This window comes from Eptesicus fuscus, chromosome 19 (genome assembly GCF_027574615.1).
Source record: "Eptesicus fuscus isolate TK198812 chromosome 19, DD_ASM_mEF_20220401, whole genome shotgun sequence".
Classification (NCBI taxonomy): domain Eukaryota; kingdom Metazoa; phylum Chordata; class Mammalia; order Chiroptera; family Vespertilionidae; genus Eptesicus; species Eptesicus fuscus.
The window spans coordinates 18,800,985-18,823,877 of NC_072491.1; the positions used below are offsets into that span (position 1 = coordinate 18,800,985).

The following is a 22,893-nucleotide window of genomic DNA, read 5'->3' on the forward strand; positions in this document are numbered from 1 at the left end:
ATGCTTGTGGCTAGGGATGTGCACACTGGCTGGAGGCATGGTAGAGTACGGCCAGTTTAGGAAAGCACTTGTCAAATGGCATGTAGGGGAAGGAAGAAGATGAGTTTGGGAAAGTAGGCAGAAAACTGAACATAAATATGCCCCAGTGTGCCATGATAATGTCGTTGGGTTTAAACCTATAAGAAGTAGGAATATTGGAGGATTTCAGGTAGTGTAGTGATGCTATCAAGTTTGCATTTAGTGACCCTAGGAGCATTCTGGGGGATGATTGAGAAGAGGGGAATTAAGAGGCAGGGAGATTGGTTAGGAACGCTTTGCAATGGTTTGGCGAAGCAGAGAGACCAGAGTTCTCATCTATAGTGCAGAGAGGAAATGAGGCTGGAATTGAGGAAATGGCAGTAGAAAGAAGAGGTTGGATGTGGGAGGATTTCAGAGGGAAAATATTCCAGGTATAATGATTCGAGGAGAATAGGAAGTTTTGAAATAAACATTTAAGGCATGAAAAGAGGGAACTCATTATGGCCCTGTAAATGGATGGACAGAGATCACTGAGGGCCCATTGGAATGGAAACTCCAAGGCTAAGGTACATGCTGTCTATGGAGTGTGACCCTGGCGTTGCCCAATAGCAGGATGAGGGACCTGGGAAGGCAGGTGGCGGTGATCCTGTGCTTGGTTTTCTGGCCTCATTAATCCAGCCCCAGCCTACATGTCCTCCAAATGTGTTTTCCATGTCTCCCTAACATGAATCTATGGCCCACATCTGGCTAATCTCATTACTATTCCTCAGATAGCACATGCTTCTTTAATTCTGGGATTTTTTTTTTCCTCCTGTTGATAACACTGCCAAACTCAGTGCTGAGGGCACTGGGGATGCAAGGCCTTACTCCTAAGGATGTTAGTGTCAGTGGAAGGACCGACAAGCTAACAATTATGATACATAAGAATTACTAAACCACAAGTAGATGCAAAGTGCTGTAAAAGCATAGGTAGAACTCCTAGCATACATGTTAGAGCAATGCATTTAGATATAGAAATCTGCCTGAGAAATTCAGGGAAAGCTTGATGGGGTGTGCATGGGAGGCATCATTTGATCTTAGATTTGAAAGATAACTGGGAGTTTGCCAGATGAAGGGCATTCCAGCTGAGAGAACAGAGCAAGTTCAGAGAACTACAAATAATCTGGTGTCACTGGAGCATAAAGTGTAAGTTAGGAGAGCTAGAAGAGATGAAGCTGAGAACATAGGAAGAATCTAGGATCTTATTTTTTATGCTGAGGAGTTTAAATTGTAGGCCTCAGGGAGCTATAAAGATCACTTTGATAACACATCTCTGTGTTAGATCTGTGAGTGAGCAATGTGCAGAATGATGGGGGGCGGCAGGGTGCAGAATGGAAGTCAGAGAGGTTGGTGAGGTGTGTATTGGATGAATGCAGGTGACAAATGGTGAACTGGGACAATGTCAGTGTGATGGAGGAGGTCAGAGGTGAAAGTTAGGAGCTAGAAGCTCCAGGACTTGGCTACTGCTGAGATTTGCAGGTGAGTGGGACAGAAAGGCTCTTAGAGGGACTCCTGTGTTTCTGGCTTGGGCACCTAAAATAGGAAAGAAACACAGAGGTAGAGGTTTATCAGGGAAAATAATGGGTTTAGTTTTAGACCTATTAGATTTGATGTATTTGCATGAGGTCCACCGAACAATTAAGTACAGGTCAGGAGATGTCTCTGTGAGCGCTGTCTATGGAGACTGGCAGGTGGTAGTTGTAAGGATGGGGATGATGGAAGTAGGTGGAATGCCAAAGGGCAGGGAGAAGAGAATGTAGCAGGACTAGAACCTGGTTGGGACTTCCCTAACTAGGCAATGCCCTTTTGTGTTCAACTGCCTCTTCCTTTCCTCCCTTCCTCCCTATTGCTGCTTTGAGACATTCTGCCCACCTGTACAGGCCTTGCTGAATGTCATGAACTCCATAAACCTCCCTCCATTCCCCCCTTTTTCCTTCGCCCCTCACTGATGTGTGTCCTCTGTTGTAGAACATAATGCATGGTCCACTCAGGAGTATTTGTGTGCGTGGCCCACAGGGGGCTCCTTGAAGGTGAAGTTAGCCTTTATGTGTCCCTATAGCATCTGCTCCTCTCCCAGTGCTGAGTGGTTTGGGGGCCTGTTTAATTACATGGAGGATGATAGTGAATATAAAATGACCTACTGCAAAATTTTACTTAATGTTGACCAAGACCTAGCTTTATACCTTTCACCCTTGCCCCAAGTCATTAAATAAATTAATGAAGGACACTGAGCACATAAATACAGCCCCAACATTATCTGTTTTGAACTTGGGATATCTATTTGCAGTGTAAAGCATTCACAAGAGGCTACATTATATTATACATTAAGAAGTATAAAATAGCTCACTATTTTCAAGGTTAGCTGATTTTACTCTGTGTGTGTGTGTGTGTGTGTGTGTGTGTGTGTGTGTGTGTGACCAAATTGAGCATTCTGAAGGAGTATAGGTTTTTCTTTTTTGTAGGCATTTAGGAAAATTAATTTTTCTTTGCTAGAGAAATTATGGCTCAAAGTTGCAAGTATAACATTGGGAACAAACAATGTGTGTTCATCTAACCATAGGATACAAAGCATCTAACTGCAGGGGATTGTCACTTACTCACTTTATGGGATATGCACAAGGTCTTTACTCATATAGAATATGAACCAGAAAATGTAAAGCTGTTTTTTTTAATAATAAAAATAAGATGGCACCTTTAGATAATTGTTTGCTAAGTGACAAAATTGCACTTTTTTACTATTAACGATATGCTTGAACCCAGACAAGTGGAACAAATAAAACAATTATAAATGAAAGATGGGCCTGTGAAAACACTATAAAAACAGTCCCAGTGAACTTCAGACACTGCTAATTTAGGCCTAATGCTGAAGAGTTTAGTATCATTAATCTGCCTTATAAGATGAATCATTGATTAAGCTACCCATACATACAACTTAAGGACTTTATCCTCCTAAATATCAGTCCCACTGCCTGACATTCCACCATTACGCTTCCTCCTCTTTGTTTAAGATTTCTTCTTTAAAAAAGTAACTAGCAATAGAGGTGGGAGTTGGAGGGAGGCAGGGGGATAAGATAGAAGATACATTAAAGCCCCTTCTTTATTTGAGTGTCTTCATTTTCAATGAGCACATCATATTGTAGGAAATTGCTTATGAGAGAGCCAGGAGGCTGCCTAGGGGTCGGAGGTCACTGAGGACAGGAGTGAGGGAAGACAGCTGATGGAGCAGGTAGGAGGAGAGCAAACATGAGTTTTGCATGATGCATCTGACTCAATTTAAAGAGTGACTCTATGAGTAATTGTTATTCCCATTTTAATGATAAGGAAACTGAGGTTGAGAGAAATGGACTCACGGTCTTTCTCATTTTTTTCTGTGCTATTCTCTTTGAGAATAATAATTTTAACACTTTTATGTAAAAGCAGGGTATAAAATTACATATACTATGTATATCTACAATAATATAAAAAGAGCAATGCAAATATCAGAAAAATAATATAACTGAATACTAATAAATTGTGGTTTTAAGAGGTGGGGTAAAGGATATTTTTTTCTTATTCATAGTTTTCCGTGTTTTTTCATAAGACACCTGATTGCTTTTATGTTGTCATTGTGGTAACAATGGAAACAGCAACAAAAAGCATGTATTGTTTTAAAAAAAACTGCTTTAGTTTCTTGGATACCAACATTCTCCTAATAAAGTAGAAGGCATTTAAGAAATTTATGGACACAAAAACTGTTTGATATTTTATAGGCTTGTTTAGTCACATAAAACCCATAATGAAAATTTGGCCATAAAGTGTGAAAGCTTTCTGTTTGGGTTATGTTACAGTTCCCCCACCAGCTATGCTCACAGAAAAGAAAGCTGCAGTGACTCAACTGAAATTAAAGCTGGTGGCGTGATCACTAAAGTATTGTGCAGACCCCTCTATCCCGTGGAAAGCAAATGTTTGAATGGATTTTGTTTATCCATATGATAGCCCATGTTTTTGTTGCCTCCAGAATGCCAAAAGTTCCAATCAATTCCTTTGAAATGTACAGTCAATAATAGAGCTATTTTATCTACACATTGCCGAACACCTGAATGGACTGAACTGGGAGAATAATTTCCCATTGTGCAGATACAGCTGAAATGTGACAAACTGATCATTTAAACTGTGTCTCCTCAATATCAAAACAACTAATTATAAGCAAAAGATTTAGTCAATCAGGGAATTCTCTTGTCTATGCAATTCCAAGCCATTAGTTTGAATAATTTACTTCATTGAATTTACCAAATATTTATTTAGTTTCCTAAAATGTAATTAAATCTCTGAGTAATAGGAGCAAGAAAGAATCTGGCCTGGGTTTCATGCATAGAGGATATAAGTTGAAAACAAACAAAAAACTTATATTTGTCTCTTACCTACAAATGCTCTTTTATTTCCCTTTTAACTGTAGTTCTTTTAGACTAAGCATATTTGACTGTGATAACTTGGTTAGAAAGACCTGGCCTGGACATAATATTTATTAAAACACGAATTAAACTTGCCTGAAAGAAAAAAAAATGCAGAGAAAATATTAAAATAGAAGTCCATGGATAATAGAAGGTGGAGGTTTGAACTTTCAAAGATTTAAGAAAATAATTACTTCAGAAGAGGAAAAGGCTAGATAAAGGTTCATTGACTGTGGACAAAACTTCAAGGCTCTCGTTCCCACTTATCCGGGGCGCCACGGTTGTTCCAGACTCAGAACACTGGTCCACGTTGAATGGTCCTCTCTGCATCGCTTGCATCTAATATGTACACATCTCACCCTTTCTTTCTTCGAAACATCTCCCCAGTTCATACCTTCCTTTACATTTTTCTGATAGAGGGTCTTACAGCCTCACTCCTGGATCACTGCCACCAGCTTTCAGAGTGGTCTTTCTGCCACCATCTCTCGCCCTCCAAACCTGCCTCCTCCACAGCTGTCCCAGTCATCATCCTCAACACCACTTTCCTCCGGCTGCTCCTGCTCACCACTCTCATTTTGTTGCCCCTGCACTAAGTTCAGTCTCCCTTCTCTGCCTGATAGTTGAAATCCTCCAAAGCCCCTGCCCCCCTCCTCCCCTCTCTCTCACACACCTATTGATCCCATCTTACGCTTTACTACTTGCCCCAATACATCATTCATTTTGGTCAACAAAGTCATTCCATCCTGTAAAAACCCCTCCTATGTGCTCCTCCTTATCTCCTCTTCGAACCCATACCCTTCTCATCCCAGCCACATCCTTTCTGTGTGGAGTGCTGTCCCTCCTGACTTTCACTTTCCAAATTATCCCCATTTCTATTTTTTTTAAAATATATTTTATTGATAGTTTACAGAGAGGAAGGGAGAGGGATAGAGAGTTAGAAACATCGATGAGAGAGAAACATTGATCAACTGCCTCCTGCACACTCCCTACTGGGTATGTGCCCGCAACCAAGGTACATGCCCTTGACCGGAACCGAACCTGGGACCCTTGAGTCTACAGGCCGACGCTCTATCCACTGAGTCAAACCAGTTAGGGCTATCCCCATTTCTAGAGCCTTCTCAAATGCCACCTCTTCTGTGAAGTCTTCTCTGATGTCTCTTGCTTCATAATTTCCTTTCTTTTCTCTGAACTCCCATCCCATCTATGATTAGGGCTAAATGACAGGACACAGTACTTAAATACGATTCTATTGATTCATATGTCATCCCATATTTCTTTCTGAGCATGTTATTGGCATTTGTAACAAGGCACTTCCTTGCGCAGGATTGTCTTGCACGTTCCAGCACATTTGGCATCCCTGGCTCCAGATGCTAGCTGAGGGTGATGTTATTGTGACAACCCGAAATGCTCTGAATACATTTCCAAACGCCCTAATTATTTAAAGTTTCCTTAAAGAAGTTACCGTATGATATACACATTTGTTTAACAAATAATCTGTTTAAATGGCAAATGTATGTTTTTAAGAATAAATCTGTATTTTCTTTTTTTTAATTGTTGACTCTATTACATATTTCCTCTGTATTCCCCCCTTTTGCCCCCCTCCACCCTGCTTCCACCTCACCCCCACCCCAGGCTTTCACCACATTATTGTCTGTGTCCATGGACTGTTTATATATGCATATTAATTCTTTGGTTGATCTCTTCCTGTCCTCCCCACCTCATCCCCTCTGAGAACTGTCAGTCTGTTCATTTATCCATGCCTCTGGTCCTATTTTATTTGTCAGCTTATTTTGTTCTTTAGATTCCACATGTAAGTGACAGCTATTAAGAAAAATACAGCCAGTCAGAGAAAGACAAATATTACATGATATTTGTCTTTCTCTGACTGGCTGTATTTTTCTTAATAGCTGTCAGCATGCTAGAAAATTATGAAGGAGGTTAATTAACACCCAGATGTTAATTACCATGCCATTTTAGGTGTCTTTCATAAGATAGACAACCCTGGATGTTGCTGTTTGCCCTCATTTTATAAATGAGAAAACTGAGTCTCAGAGAGTTCTGCTTCTCCAAGATCACACAACTTGATTAGAACCCTGGCATTTAAGCTCAGGATTGTTTGGAGCCAAAATTTTGCCTTTTTCTTCTGCCACGCAGCCTCTGTAAAGATAGCCTATCTGTAACAGCTTTGAAATAAGAGTGTGCATATGTAACAGAATTAACAATTTAAAGCACATTATTAATTCTGTTCAGTACTAATGACTGTAATTGAAAGGAAGGAAATATTAGACCAGACAAGCAATATTTCAGATCTTATAACAAGAATATCAATTGGAGTCTAATGAATAAATTTACTCACTGACCTTCTTTGCTGCAGACATTAGCCCATGTTTGGTCTCTAATTGAGATGTACATATGCTTTACCATCTTATTGTATTTTTTAATGTTTGTCTTGGCAGATGGTCAGCGGTTCTCTCTGAATTTCCCTTAATCAAGTTTTGGGTACTTGATGGCCAAATATGCCTGTATTAGGTAGTACTGCTAGACCCAAAGCAATAGGAATCGAAGAGTTGGCAATAGTTGTTCAGGTCTTCTCTTCCTATCATCTAAGTATCTTCAATAATTAAAGTTATATAAATCAAGTACCACAGAATCATTTAAAAAGCTGTAAATATTTTTTTCAGTTACAGTTCATTATTAATTTCATGTATACCTAAAACACAGACATGTCTTAGTAGCTTGTTGCACTTGTGCCCACATTTCCAATTATAACTCTTCATATATCAGTTAATCTAGAGTTAACATAAATGATCCATATGAGTATTTTCAAGGCATACTCAGTTTCTATCTATGTACACAGGAAGAATTCTATCACACACACACACACACACTATTTGAAAGAGCCAGTGTTGTTGACTTCAAGTTTTCTTTTCCAGCTGTGAGCAAAAATGTTTACCATGTGTTTATTCTGTTTAGCAAAGAAAGACAGGAACGTAAAGCCGAGTTCATAAGTAACTTAAAACAATTGTGTAAATATAGATAAATATGTATCTGATATAAATGTATTTTTCCAATATTTTCTTAGAAATCATATCTGCTATAACTAAAGTTGTACTTCGTTCACTAGTAAAACTACTATCCAGCTGTAGCCACCTGGGAATTCAGATGATCTGAAAGCATAAAGGACTTTTTAGTTATGCTTTAGTAGGAAAAACATACATTTTAAAAAATGCAATCGTGTATGTGTGTGTGTGAGAGAGAGAGAGAGAGAGAGAGAGAGAGAGAGCTTGGTGTTAGCCTTTTTATCAGTACATTGCTTGAGCAAAGTACATTCTCAGCTTCTGCAGGCTGACACACTTTGTGGGGGCCTAGAGGAGAGGGTGATAGAATCTTTCCCACTGAGACTAAGGCAAGTCCAGGAACCCCTCTCAGTCCTGTGTCTCAGTCGTGAGCAACGATAGAAGGGTAAGAAAAGTTTCATTATTGCTTTATCTCATCTTTTCTCAGGCTATCTTATCAAATCTTTGCAGTGCAATAGAATTCTTAAAAGACATCCAGCTGCTCCCTACAGAAGCCCAAAAGGGTATAAATATTTTGATACCATTTCCCAGAGAGGCACAAACATTTTAAAGATGGATTTTTAGGGCTTCTGTTTATAGTTCCTTATACTTTAATAACACCTAAACTGGTACCTGCTGATGTGCTATCAACATCTCCCCATCTATTTTTAGATCTTCAGTTGCTTTAGAGATGGATTTAATATGTAAAGCAGAAGCTTACAGTGTGAAATGTTTACATGATTGTATTTTGGTTTAGGCATCAGCTAAGGAGGGCAAAGTTGATCCCATCTCACAAGGCACTCTAGCTTACATTTCCTCTGTGGACCTGGATGTCCAGATTTGCTTACCTGTTTTCTTGAAGATATTGTGCTGTTGAAACACCTATTAGAGGTCTTCGAATTCAGATTCTTGTTCTGATGAGTTGAGCCATTTTTACACGTCTTAGAGTTTTCTTTAGGATCTGAAGGAATGGGATTTAAAAAGAGGATCCTAGCTATAAATCCATAGAGGACAGTGGCCAGGATCATGGGCACACAATAAAAGACAGCAAAGTCCATTAGGTAAATAGGTGAGTAGTAATTTCTGGAGATCTTGTAGCCACAGGACACCACAATAGCATCTTTGTAGGTGTTAATATTGAGATCCAGCAAGAAGAACCAGAGCATACAGTAAATGGATGTGAAAGCCCAGACAAAGATGATGATCTTTTTGGCTCTGGAAAATGTGCAGAGAAACTGGGCTTTGATGGGGTGACAGATCGCTATGTACCTCTCAATGGTGAAGGCTGTGATTGAACAAGAGGAAGCATTGATGCCCAAATACTGGAGGTAAGTAATGCAGAGGCAGCCAATATAGCCATAGACCCAGGAACCATAGATACTGTCTGTGATGTTGGGTAGGCCTGCGGCCACCAGGACCATGAGATCGGCCACTGCCAGACTCACCAAGTAGCAGTTTGTGGGGGTCCTCATGTGCTTGGTTCTCATGACCACGAGGACTACCATGCTGTTGCCCACAATGCCCAGCCCACAAATGATGAGCACAAGTAAGATGGTGACCACTTGGTATTCTAGGGCAACCACTGCTCGTGGCTGGAGCTGTGTCTGGTTTAGTTCGCTTACTGTCTCATTCTCCATCTTCAGGGGCTTGAAGTTTCTCTGAAACACTTCTCAAAACATTCTCTTTCCAGCGTCCTGCCTTTATCACAGTGCTTCCCTTCCCCTGTGAAGAGTAATAGTCCACATTCATTCACAGCCTCATTCAAATCCAGTGATTGCCCAGTAACCCTCACCTCCTCTCCTTTCACCTCCCCTTTTGCTGCAAGAATGGGGCTCCTGCGTACTTCTGGAAACTCCTCTTAGTGCAGCTCTCGTGTAGGATGGAGACTGTTTTTGAGCAGCTTAAAGAAAGAGGGACCAGTTTCATGGAGAAAAATGCTTAAGAAATGAGACACAGAAAAAGCTGTTTTGAAAGAGTGCTCAGAGGGAAAAACTAAACATTATCTGCTAACTAAAAAACAGGTACCAAGAAACCTCTCAGATGCTTGGGGAAAGTATAAATTAAAAAAAAAAGGTACGAGGGGGGAGAGATGGGGTGTAGGGAGCCAAGGGGCTCAATGATCAAGCCCTGTAGGAAATCAGCATCTGCCTCCTTAGCTCTCAGCGGGTGAGATCCCTTCGCTAGGATAAAAGCAAGGCTTTGAGTCTCCATCTCCTTTGAGCCCCCTGCCCTACCCACCCAGTAAAGAGCAATCTCTTACCTTTTCTCCTGTAGCGCTGCTGCCTGCCTCTCTGGGTGGGTGAAGCAGTAAGAAGTCCAAGTTTCCAAACCTGCAGGAATTCTCATCCACTTTGTTGGACTGGGAGCCCACTTAGCAGTGCCCGGTCTTCAGAACTGCAGTTCCTCTGAGCCCTCGCAGCCCTGTTCAAGTGCTGACGGACCATGTAGCCGCAGCCAGGCAGCAGCAGCAGGAGCAGCGAGGCTGGCAAATCACAGATCGCCCCCTAATGAGAACTCTCTCTCTCTCTCTCTCTCTCTCTCTCTCTCTCTCACACACACACACACACACACACACACACTCACAGATGCCAATCAGTCCTCACTGATTCTTAATCTTCTCCCCTTGGAGGATTTATTTTGAACTATGCTGATGTTACTTACATTCCTCAATCTGGAAGGCTGATCACAAGCAAGGGGTCCAGAGGCAGGCAGTCTTTGTAGTTGCTTATGGTCTGAGTTCTATGGGCCCTTCAGGACCTGAGCAGCCCTGAAATATCTTGACACTCCCTGTTTGGTAGGACTTTGGGAATTGCACACCTTTCTTAGCCCAGACACCATCCCTTGAAGCTTGAAAAACCTGAGCTGAAATCAACTTCTTTCTCTACTACGGAAACCCTTAGAGTGTTTCTCCTGTGAACCAGTACAATCGTCTCCCTCCTCTCCTACTACGTGAATGGAAAAGGAGTTAAAATTTATTTAAAACCATTTCAGCTTCAATCTTCTGGGGCTTATAAATATTGCTGTGATAAAAAACTGTTTGAGCCGAAACCGGTTTGGCTCAGTGGATAGAGCGTCGGTCTGCGGACTGAAGGGTCCCAGGTTCGATTCCGGTCAAGGGCATGTACATTGGTTGCGGGCACATCTCCGGTGGGGGGTGTGCAGGAGGCAGCTGGTCGATGTTTCTCTCTCGTTGATGTTTCTGGCTCTCTATCCCTCTCCTTTCCTCTCTGGAAAATCAATAAAATATATTTAAAAAAAAAAAAACTGTTTGAGCTGAGAACATCCATTTAAACCTGCGTTTGAGCAACTAAGTTTGTTTTCCAATTCTGCCTCTGTGTCACTTAGTAAGATTTCTCTAATTGCTCTGAGAATTTCTCTAATTGCTCTGGGTGCCTCTCCCATCTTCACCCACCCTCTGGACTGCCAGCCCCATGTACCACCCAGCCATGTTTTCTGTCAATGGATTTGTAGGTGAAAACTTGTCCAGTGGAAATCTAGGCCAGTGCCCCTCCGTGCCACATGTCTGAAATGAAACTTTATAGACCCATCTTTTTTTTATCTTAAGAAAAGTGCACTTCACTTGGATTTTTATTTCTCTAAAGTAGCCTGTGGGCAAATCTTTATACTTTTTTTATGGAAGCTCAGGTAAGATATCTCCCTTCTCCAGGCTCCAACTGAATACACCAAATGTTAATGCTTGTCCACTTTTATTTTATTAACTGAGTAAGAAAAACAGCGCTTAACTGAATTCCCTGTACATTGAATGGGCTGATACTCTGTTTTTAAGGCGTTTAGATGATCTTCCTTCTAGAAGATGTTAATAGAAGGATATATTTTTGAGCAGACAAGACCATGGGGGAATCAAAGCCATGTTCAGGGCCAGGTAACAAGATGAAGGGGAAGCTCTGGATCATGTTGAGTAAATTCCACCCTCTGAATGAGCAAATAAGGGCCCTTTGAGTATCTCTTTCTCCTTTCACATCGTCTGTAGTTACGGACTAATAACTCACAATCCAGATTCAGCTTTCAGATGTGTATTGTTTGGCCTGTACAATGTAAGCTCAAGTGTAATTTAAAATAAGTTGATCATTGTCTACCTTTTGAAATTGAGAAATTGTATTCTATATTTGGATTTCTGCCTCTCATCAAAATAAGAGAGATCTGTTAACCATGGGCCTATATTCCTGCATAGAAATTATCATCGAAAGCTGAGCAGTGGTTGTGGATAGCAGTTTGTGGGGGCCCTTGATACAGGAAGTGCCTCCTATTTTCCTCACTTCACACTCCGTCTGATCTGTCACACATGCCAGCTTCACTCAGTTATCACACTGTAGCCATTTGAGTCTCGCCCTCTGTTCCTGAGAGAGGCGATGGAGAGTACCAGCCACGTGCAAATTCTTTTACCCCGAGTAGAATTTCAGCCCATATCCTAGTTTGTTCCCACAACTGGTTTAGCAGACTGGACAATGGATGCACCCTTTACCTCTCTCTTATCTAGAGGACAAGGATTGCTCTGAATACCCCATTTCTTGACTAGACCTCTCCATTTCAGGATAAAAAAAAAACAATTCTAAGATGAATGCATGGCCTCCCTACCCCACCCCAACCCTATCACCTTCAACCCAAAATGCCTCCTGAAGTCACAATTCAGAAAGCACATCTTTCCCTGCCATTCTCCCTGGGATGAGAGTCAGCTTCCGGGCCTCCTCAAAAGACCGTACTTCAAGCTTATACTTAAGGAGTAAAGGTCAGGGGAGAGATGATACCTAATGCCTTCTCCTCTGGCAATGCCAGTTCTGCCCCAAGTCTTCTTGTTTTACATTCTCCAACAATTCTATGCAAGGTCATCATTCTGAGTCTCTATTTTGTGTCTCTATTTATTTATTGTTTTTAGCACATAATTGTTAAGCTTTACTACGTACCAAGGGCCTATTATATAGAATTTTGTTTTTATTTTCAAATAGGTCATGGTCTATTGGGAGAAGTAAACTTATAAATAGCTACAGGGAGATATGCATTTAAAAAATGTATGTTGCCTTGGCCAGTGTGGCTCAGGTGGTTGGGCATCACCCCATGCACCAAGAAGTTGCTGGTTCGATTCCCGACCAGGGCACATGCCTGGGTGCAGACTCCATCCCCTGTAGTGGGAGTGCAGGAGGCAACCAGTCGATGTTTCACTCACACATCAATGTTTCTCTCTCTGTCTCTCTCACTCTCTCGCTAAAATCAATTGAAAAAACAACAACATTAAAAACAACAACAATAAAAAAAACCCACGTATGTTGGGAGAGGGTTTAGATTGTGAAGGAGATGTCGTTTGTGGGTAGTGGGGACAATGGACTGAGACACCAGTGAAGGCTTTAGAGGCAAGGTAATCTGGAAACAGTCTCAACGTAAAGTACAGCTTCCTTTTGCTAGGAGGGGCGAGTGAAGCTCTTCTGACTGAAGGCCACAGGATATGTAAAGCCCCGCTGTGTAAAATGACAAGGATTTTGGAGGGTGGGGGAGTGACTGATGATTCTGCTTTGGCCGTAGAAGTCTGAGCTGGTGATGAGACAGCCACTGATGCCGACCAGGCAGGTTTCCTAGCAAGGAGCCCTCCTTCTGCTCTGACTGGGACCATCCTCCCCTCCCCCTTAACTTGTTCTTTCAACTCTGGGGAGTCCAAACTTCTGACTCCACCATCCCAGATGTGCCTGTTCATGATGGTCCTGCCTATTTCAATCACCTTAATACTCTTTGCAAAATTGTATTTTCAAAATAACTGTGATTTCATTCGTTGGGCTTTTCATTTGTAAACCCCAATCAGCTAATAGCTAATAAATGCTCCTTCTGTGTAAAGAGCTGCACAAATTAGAATAAACCTTACATTTAGGTTGAGATTTTTTTTTCTCACAATAGATTAAATTTTAAGATGTTCGACTTGTGGCTTTTGTATCTTTTTATATCATTTTATATCTTTTTAGTACTAAGACTACAGAGAAATGCCTCCTTTGGGAATAGGCCAGTGGCATCTGTTTTGAAAAAGGACAGTAAGTCATGGCCGGGGCAGTGTAGTTGGGGAGCTTAAAACACTGCACACACTTTCATGCCCATTTCAGTCTCACCCTTCTTCCCCTGCCCTCATGCCTTTAGCCAGGCCATCACACTCATGCATCAATAAAAATGAGCATGAGACTTCACAGGCTCCTCTACGTATGGTCTTAGAATCCTAGTCAGGACTTTTTTGGGGGAGTGAGGGGGTGAGGAGGTCTGGCCCTAGACCTTACCTTGAACTCTAAAAAGATTTAGTACTTCTGCTTCCCACACTTGGCATTCCTAATCATGTAATTTGCTCTCAGTATCATGCTTTCTCTTTCCTTGCTACCCAAGAAATCATCTGCTTGGCCAAGTCTTTGTCCCTGCGATACTGTGGCTGACATGACATCACCCCTGCCGGACCCCCTTATCTCTCTACTCAAGAGGAATCAGGCCAGCCCTGTACTTGTTTCTGGAGGTAATCTTAGCTATCCAGGTTGTAGGTGGTCCTCTATTGGTTGTCCCAAACCCATTAGAGGATGGATGATTATTTATGTCATCAGCATTTCTCAAACATTAGCACACATCTGAATCTCCCAGAGACCTTGTTAAAACCTAGATCCCTAGCTTCTTCCCCAAATTGCTGTTTTAGTTGCTCTAGGATGGGACCTGCGTGCATGCATTTCTTATAAACATCCATGTGATGCTGTGGCTGTTGGTCTGTGGACCACACTTGGAGTAACACTGGGAGTAACTATATGATCTAGCTCAATGGTTCTGATGCGGGAGGTAAAGAGCAATGACGAATCAGAATAACCTAGAAAGAGTTTTGAAAATGTGCATACTAGGGCAGCCCAACTACATATTTTGGTTACAGGTGGATTTCCTAGGAATGGCCTGCGAAAGAGATCTGGATTGTAGACAAAAGTATTCTTCTTACCCTCTGTCTTAAACTGGCATAACTGTAGTAGGTTATAGTAGTAGGTGGGGAATTGTTGGGAAAGAGAATATCTGTGCTCACTACATTCAAATGCTGCTGGGGTCACAGATAGTGTAGAGCATTCGGCTGGTTCAAGGGTTTGTAGGATCCAGAGCAGAGTGAAGAGAGAACAAAATTTAAGGGAGTGGCAAAAACCTCAGTAATTGATATAATTAATATTTTAATGCAATATATATTTTTTTCTGATAGGACTTTTTTCTTTTCAAAAATTTATCTTTATTGTAGAAAATATTACAGATGGCCCCCCTTTTTCCTCCATTGGCCCCCCTGCCCCCCACACCTGCCCCTCCCAGGCCTTCACCACATTATTGTCTGTGTCCATGCGCTATGCATATACTAGTATGCATGTAAGTTCCCTGGTTAATCTTTCCTCCCCACCCCTCCACCCCTGCCTTCCCTCTGAAATTTGTCAGTCTGATCCATGCTTCTATGTCTCTGGATCTATTTTGTACATCAGTTTATTTGGTTCATTAGATTTCACATATGAGTGAGATCATGCAATACTTATCTTTCTCTGACTGGCTTATTTCGCATTATGTTAATGCAATATTTCTAAAAATTAAAGTTAATGCAAAAAGTCTTTGATGAATAAAATATCAAAAAGTTAGAGACAGGACCAATAGGATGAATTTTCCCTTTCACACAAGTCTCTGAGTCCTGATCCTTTATGCAAAATTTCGTTACTTTGTTTAGTACGGATTATTTGGCATTCATTTTGGTTTTTAAAACCATTGCACTAACGTTCTCTCTTGACTACTGAGTTTTTGGAGCTCTTTTACATTTTGTACCCTCCCTTGCCTTGTCCCATTCCCAGCTTTCTCATCCTTGGTTAAATCTTAGAATAATCTGGAAAGTTTTAAAAAATATATAGATACTTAGGTCTGTCTTTCAGAGAGTCTTACTTAGTCACAAAGTGAAGCCCAAGAGTAGTACGTGCAACAGTGGTCACGAGCCACTGATCCGCACCAGCAAATGCTGGCCTCGGGTGAGGGATTGCAGGGACACACAGTCTAGGCTGCAGGACAGCCAGCGAGGCGAAATAAACTGGGTGCGAGTCACCTGCCAAGATTAGAAAAGGGGACATCAGAAAACTTTGGCAGCCGAGCGCTGGCACAGTCTCGGTCCCTGAGAGAAATTGTATAACGGTGCAGGTATCTAGGTTTAGAAATGCTGAATGCCGTGCAGTCCATCAAGTTAATAATCAGACACAGAACCCACGTCAAAGACTTAGTCACCGGGATTGGGACAGAAGGGATGGGTTCTGGGAGAGGAAAACAAGGGATTTTATGCTGAGTCACCCAGATACTGAACTAAGGATGATACTTCCATTTCCTCTGTTCAGGTGTAATTTCCCCCAGAGCCTGAGGTAGACGAAGGCATTTGGCAAACTTTATAGGGAAAAAAAAAAAAGTGTCAGAATCCATTTTTGCTGGAATTTAAATATTAGCTAGAGAAAATACTTTATGTAATGGGATTATGAGTTTGTGTTTATTGGAAAAGACATGAAATCCTGTTTATGCTAAAAGATAAAATACGCTGTGTTGGGTATTTTGGGCACAAACTGTCCTTTTCTGTTTCTCTGTCATGTATACTTTTATGTATGCTAGTGATGTCAGAGGAATTAAAGGGCCAGACTTCCCAGACACAAGAGTGAATGAGGCTCTTTCGATATCTTCAGAATACTAGTTTTCTCAGACTCGCATAGGAAGAAGGCTTTATTTGGATCAAGTTACATTTCTCAGGTTCCAAAGTCCCCTGCCCCTTAAGCCGGTCCTGGAAGAGGGGCAGCTAGGAGTTCAGCAAAGTCAGAAACAGAGCCAGTGTCCAGAGCTTCCCTTCCATGTTGTAGCTGGGTGTGGTTCCACATTCAGGCCAGATTAAAGCACATTAGCCCACGTGGCCCTGAGCCCCATGGGACAAAGGGGAGTGTGTCCCTGCAGGAGGAGTCCCAAGAGGGCCCAGCAACCTGGACCCAGGAGAATGTGACTCTTTTGTCTAGAAGTTTATGTATTTAGATTTTGAGAGCTTGCTGTGGCCACACCCATCCTGGCCAATTGCCTGTTTCCAGGTGTGATTGACAGGTAAGCATTTTCCCACATCACTCAGACCTTACGGGGTGTGTATCTGAACTGCCTTTATCCAGTCCCTTCTCCCATTAATCAGCAGGGAGTAGACTTGGAGAATGTTAAAGCAGCCTTTTCGAAAAGCTGTGTAAATAACATGCCTGTATCTTTTGGTCTCCCCTTTCATTCATTTCCTGTTAAATAATAGCCAGGTTATTACAATGCTAACACTAGTGTCAACATTGGTGGAGAAAATAGGATCTTAAATTTAAAAACAAAGTGCAGCATAACTCAACCTACAAATATTTAAAAATGAAAAAAAAGCATAAACACATACACACATAGCTCCTTCATCCCTGCAGTCCGTACCTTTTGTTATCTGATCAGAAAAGTTTAATGCTGTTTACCAGTTTCCCCAGAGTGTCACTTGTGGGCATGACCCATACAAAAGATGAAAGAGTAAGAATTCAAGCAAAACATCTAACTTCTGAACTTGTGCTTATTTTGATTTATTGCATGTTTTATGAAACACTAAACTTATTTTTTTAATTCATATAATTCAAAAAAATATGTTATTATAAACTTTCATTTGGTAGCTGACTATATTTTGCTAGAGGCCTGGTGCATGACATTCATGCACTGGGGGGCAAGGGTCCCTCAGCCCGGCCTGCACCCTCTCACAGTCTGGGACCCCTCGGGGGTTGTCCATCTGCCACGGGGAGCAGGCCTAAGCCAGCAGGCAGACATCCACCAATGGGTCCTTAGCTCTGCTGCAGAGGCAGGAGAGGCTGCCGCCACCACCGCTGCGCTCACCAGCCATGAGCCCAGCTTCTGCTCCCTGTGGGAGTGCACTGACCACCAGGGGGCAGCTCCTGCGTTAAGGGTCTGCCCCCTGGTGGTCAATGTGCGTCATAGTGACCGGTCGTTCCACCGTTCAGTCATTTGCATATTAGGGTTTTATTATATAGCAGTGATGGGCAACCTTTTGAGCTGGGTGTGTCAAACTTCGCCAAAAAACTGAGCATAACTCGGGTAGTGTGTCACTTTGAGGAAAAAACTAACTCCAAGACTCTAGTCGCAAATGTTTCATCCTCAGGAGCAGCAAATGTTTCATCCTCGGCATGCGGCTGCGTGTCATCAGAAATGGCTACGCGTGTCAGTGCTGACACGCGTGTCATAGGTTCGCCATCACTGTTATATAGGATGCTAAGAATCTCAAGTCCAAATTTGTATCTTCACATGAATAGTTGCATAAGACTTTAACAATAAAATGTTTTTTTACCTACTAAATCTATCAACTTTTGTATTTGACCTTCAGTTCCTCCCTGGTGCATATTTACTGTGTCATACACACAAATGTAAACACATAACACTGCTTCCCAACTGAATCTATACATAATCTTCTTTAAAAATAAATTTTAGTGATTATTTACACAAATTTACATAAATAAAAAGAATTCATTTAAGTGTAGAGTTTTAACAAATATATAAACCTTTGTAGCTACCACCACAAACATGATACAGAAAACCTTCATCATCCTAAAATGTTCCCTGTATTCCTTTTCTGTCAGTTCTCTATCCCCAGAACAATTCTGTGTCCCGGTAAATGCGGTTCAGCAGCCTATCTCTAGATTATATTTATCTTTTGAAGAGTTTCATATAGGTGGAATTATACAGCATGTATTCTTATATGTCTGGCTTCTCCAATTCAGCATAATGTTTTGTATATATTTTTTTACTTTGTCACATTAATCAGTAGTTTGTCCCCTTTTATGGATGCATAATATTTCATTGTATGGATATGTAGGTATATCATATTTTGTTTATCCATTCACCTGTTGGTGGACATTTCCATTGTTTTCAGGTTTTGGTCATTATGAATAAAACTTCCACTAACATGCACATAAATACAATGTTTGTGGAAATATTTTGTCATATTCCTTGGATAAGGATTATCAAATTACCTAAGAGTGAAATTGGTAGGACATAAATTTAGAATATGTTTACATTTTCATGAGTCTGCCAAAATATTTTCCAAAATGACTGCACCATTTTCATACAAATCTACATAATGTTTTGTTTGTATTCAAATCTACATAACAGATACATGTAAAATAATAAAAGCAGAAAGTAACCCCACATGTTTAAGGTGAACTCTCTGAACTCCCTTTTATGCATTTGCATGCCCCCCGCATGCAGCAGACAGAATAATCAGAGAACACAGAGAAGGCAGTTTGCGTATAATACACATTTGTTGTACAAATGGGTGAATTGATTTCCCCAAATGATTGACATAAAATGTAATTTATAGAATGGATGTGATGAGTAAATGATAACACATATCAAGCACTTAGCCCAGCACTTGGCACATAATAAGAATTTAGCATATTTACTACTCTATAAACACAACGTATTTGTGAAAAAATGAAACCGGCATTATTACACTTGCTAAAACACCACATTGCACCTTTAAAACAGCTAAGTTATGAAATATGTCTTGCTGTATCAAATGGAGTTTTTTAGTGGTTTGGCTGAGATCTACCTCCATGGAGATGTTTGTGCCATATCACTCTCATTCTTCTAAAACTGAGCTAATGTGAAATGTAACATTAAAAAATTTGTCAGTAATTTTATTAATTAACAAAAATGCAAGTATTTGTTTATTCACCATAATTGTGTCCACAAGAAATGGGAGAATTTGTGGAATTTAAATTCTCACTGGTGCCTTTGAAATTGTAATGATTGTCATAGAAAACCTTGAAGAAAATGATCTGTTCTCATTGTGAGGAATTGTTGGCTTAATTAATATCCTAAGACAGAGAGTATAGAATATAGAAGCTATCTATAATAATAAAAGTGTAATATGCTAATTAGACCGGACAGCTGAACAACCTTCTGGACGTCATTCCAGACGTCCTTCTGGACGAAGCTGCAGTGGCGAGGGCCAAGGCATAGATGGTTAGGGGCAATCAGGCAGGCAGGCACAGTGGTTAGGGGTGACCAGGCAGGCAGGCGAGTGGTTAGGGGTGATGAGGCAGGCAGACAGAGTGATTAGGGGAGATCAGGCAGGCAGGCAGGTGAGCAGTTAGGAACTAGCGATCCCATATTGCGAGAGTGTGCAGGCCAGGCTGAGGGACCCTCCCCCTGTGCACGAATTTTATGCACCAGGCCTCTAGTATATAATCAAAAGGGAAGGAAGACAGTCATTACAAATAAAATCCAGTCAGTTTTCAGGCTGTTAGTTGGGTCTGGATAATTGGTTACTGATGAGTTCATGCTAGCACTGGGTGCAAAAGGGGCCACACCTCCATGAGAAATGTTTTCTGACAGTCTACACAGATGGCCCAAAGGCATGGAGAAGGTAGGTGGGTGGGAGCTCCTTGGGACTGATGGTGATAGGAACTTTGTTTGAAGGAGTTCAGTAAGATCTGCTAAAATTAGAAGTATAGTATCTCAGAGAATCAAAGGCCACTTTAATATTGAAATGATTAAAAAAACACAAAAGTAAGTAAGTAAATAAAAAGAGACATTAATGTAGAACAAGTTTTCAATTTGTGAAATCGTCAATCTCCTCTAAGCACGACCTTCCTGAAGTATCTGATTGTATTTTTTTTTTAACTTTCCAGAGTGCTGGGAAATCCTCTGGGAAGAAGAATGGCAGGAAAGAAATGTGGTGAGTGAATTATGAGACAACATCACAGAGTGATTTCTCACCTTCGGTGTAAAGGCTCTGTCGTCTGTGCCCCTCTTCATCCATTCATGCTTGGTAAATGCTTACTGATTGAGTGCCAGTTATTTGACAGGGTCTATGCCTGACACTACAGATAGAAATGTGAATATGAAAAGCACAGAGGAGCGCCCGGCCTGGCAGTGCAGAGGTTGGGAGGGAGGGGGGCTGGGAGCGGGGAAGAAGGGCACATATACTGCCAATTATAATGCAGTATGTTCACTGCTATGATGGAAGTGTGTACACATTTTGAAGGGTGTGCAATGTAAAGAGTGACTAATTCTATGTGAAGTGGTGTGTGCAGTCATTTCACAAGACTAGGGAGAAAGTCAATAATGGTCAGGCGCAGGAGGAAAAAATAAGCAATAAAGAGTCGGTCAAATAGCCCCTGGCCAACCAGCTGGGAAATAGAGATGGAAAATTCTCAGTGGAGGGCAGTAGATGGCTGGTCTCTCTCTGAGGAGGTTACACGGTGAATACTACTTCCACAATACATGCAGTGCCTGACTTTCCCGTCATTGGGCATGGAACCCTTTCACAAAGGCATACACTAAGCCCATGGTCTTGACTCAGACTGACTGGTCTTTGATCCAGGCTCACTTACTGTCTGTGTGACTTTGGCATGTCATTTTAACCGTAGTTATCTCATAGGGTTGCATGTCCTTTTTTAGGATTAAATAAAATAATAATAATTAAAATTATTAGAACTATGCCCACACTTATAATGTACTGAATAAATGTAACTGTTATTATACTTAGAGTAGAAAAACCCACTGTTATTTAATTCTGCTGAGTTTTGAAGCCTGGGGTAACTACCTATTGGTTTCAGGAAGTGGCAGGGCCATTTAAAAAACCTAGATGCTCATCAATATTGCAAAGAACCAACAGGGAAAAGACAGGATCTAAATCTATGTAATAATGAAAAGAATGGATAGCAAAGCTCTTTTTTCTGTTGAAAAAATCTTAAAGTAAGTCAGGGAGACTAGAGTGCCCATTCTTGTGACTTGAAGCTTTATAGTCTCTCTGCCTATTCTACAGGGATTTCCAAAAGCAATTGGTATTTAGCAAAATCTAGCAAATGAGTATTTTAAAAGAGAATGAAATTGTCAAGCATTGTTATTTTTCAAACTGCAGGTTAAGACCCAATATTGGGTTGTGAAATCAATTTAAATTTTTACGACAAATGCCATTTTAGATAATTTGGGTAAACATTATTTCATAGACTTCTAGTTTTACTGAATTCATATAGGTAAAAATATGACTGACACCATTCTAAGAACTTAATACTGTGTAAATTCTTTTTTTTTTTTTTTTATTTTATTTTATTTTTTATTATTTTATTTTTTAATTTCTTTATTGATTAAGGTGTCACATATTTGTCCTCATCCCCCCATTCCCATCCCACCCCTCTCCCCACGCATGCCCCAATCCCCTGTTGAACTTAACCGTTGGATAGGCTTATATGCATGCATACAGGTCCTTTGGTTGAACTCTCCCCCTCCCCCCACCCTCCCCCTACCCTCCCCTATCCTCCCTCTGAGGCCTGATAGTCCGATCGATGCCTCCTTGCTTCTGGTTCTGTTCTTGTTCCTCAGTCTATGTTGTTCATCATTTCCCCTAGATGAGCGAGATCATATGTCACTAGATATATACTAATAAGAACTGAATGTGAGACGAGCAATAATAGTTATGCTGACAGGCAAATGAATCAATCTGTAGCGAGCTTCCCCCTGGACCAACAGTTCTTTTGAGACCCAATTTCAATGTCCAGTAGTTCCTTATGTGTACATGTCAGCACTGACCCCTCAGCTCTGGATGGTGGACAAATGGTGGTAATGGAGGTCCGACTCCCTCTGGTTTGGTCTCGGCGTCACCCGGACTAAGGGGCACGTGGCCTCACCCATACCCAAGGGGCGCGTGGTCTCACCCGGGCCTGGGACCCAGCCTCACCCGGATGGATCCAGGGGCGCACGGCCTCACCCGGACCCAGGATCTGGCTTCACCCGTACCCAGGGACGCTTGGCCTCTCCCAGACCCAGGGGCACGTGGCCTCACCCGGGCCTAGGTGCACGAGGCCTCATCCGGATCCAGGGACACATGGTCGCACCCGGACCCAGGGACGCTTGGCCTCTCCCAGACCCAGGGCCACTTGGGCTCACCCGGGCCTAGGTGTACGAGGCCTCACCCGGATCCAGGGACACATGGTCTCACCCGGACCCAGGGACGCTTGGCCTCTCCCAGACCCAGGGCCACTTGGGCTCACCCGGGCCTAGGTGCACGAGGCCTCATCCGGATCCAGGGACACATGGTCGCACCCGGACCCAGGGACGCTTGGCCTCTCCCAGACCCAGGGCCACTTGGGCTCACCCGGGCCTAGGTGCACGCGGCCTCACCCGGATCCAGGGACACATGGTCTCACCCGGACCCAGGGATGCTTGGCCTCTCCCAGACCCAGGGCCACTTGGGCTCACCCGGGCCTAGGTGCACGAGGCCTCACCCGGATCCAGGGACACATGGTCTCACCCGGACCCAGGGATGCTTG

At 42.0% G+C, this 22,893-nt stretch overlaps 1 protein-coding gene across 1 annotated transcript in view; it reads right to left on the bottom strand.

Annotated features, from left to right (window-relative positions):
* The window catches only part of TRHR (thyrotropin releasing hormone receptor), a 32,985-nt gene extending 23,805 nt beyond the window's left edge, over positions 1-9,180 (bottom strand). Inside the window, exon 1 of the mRNA XM_008143392.3 lies at positions 8,392-9,180. Within this exon, the coding sequence (XP_008141614.2) occupies positions 8,392-9,180 (789 nt within the window). The remainder of the gene's footprint in view (positions 1-8,391) is intronic.
* Positions 9,181-22,893: the final 13,713 nt, after the last annotated feature.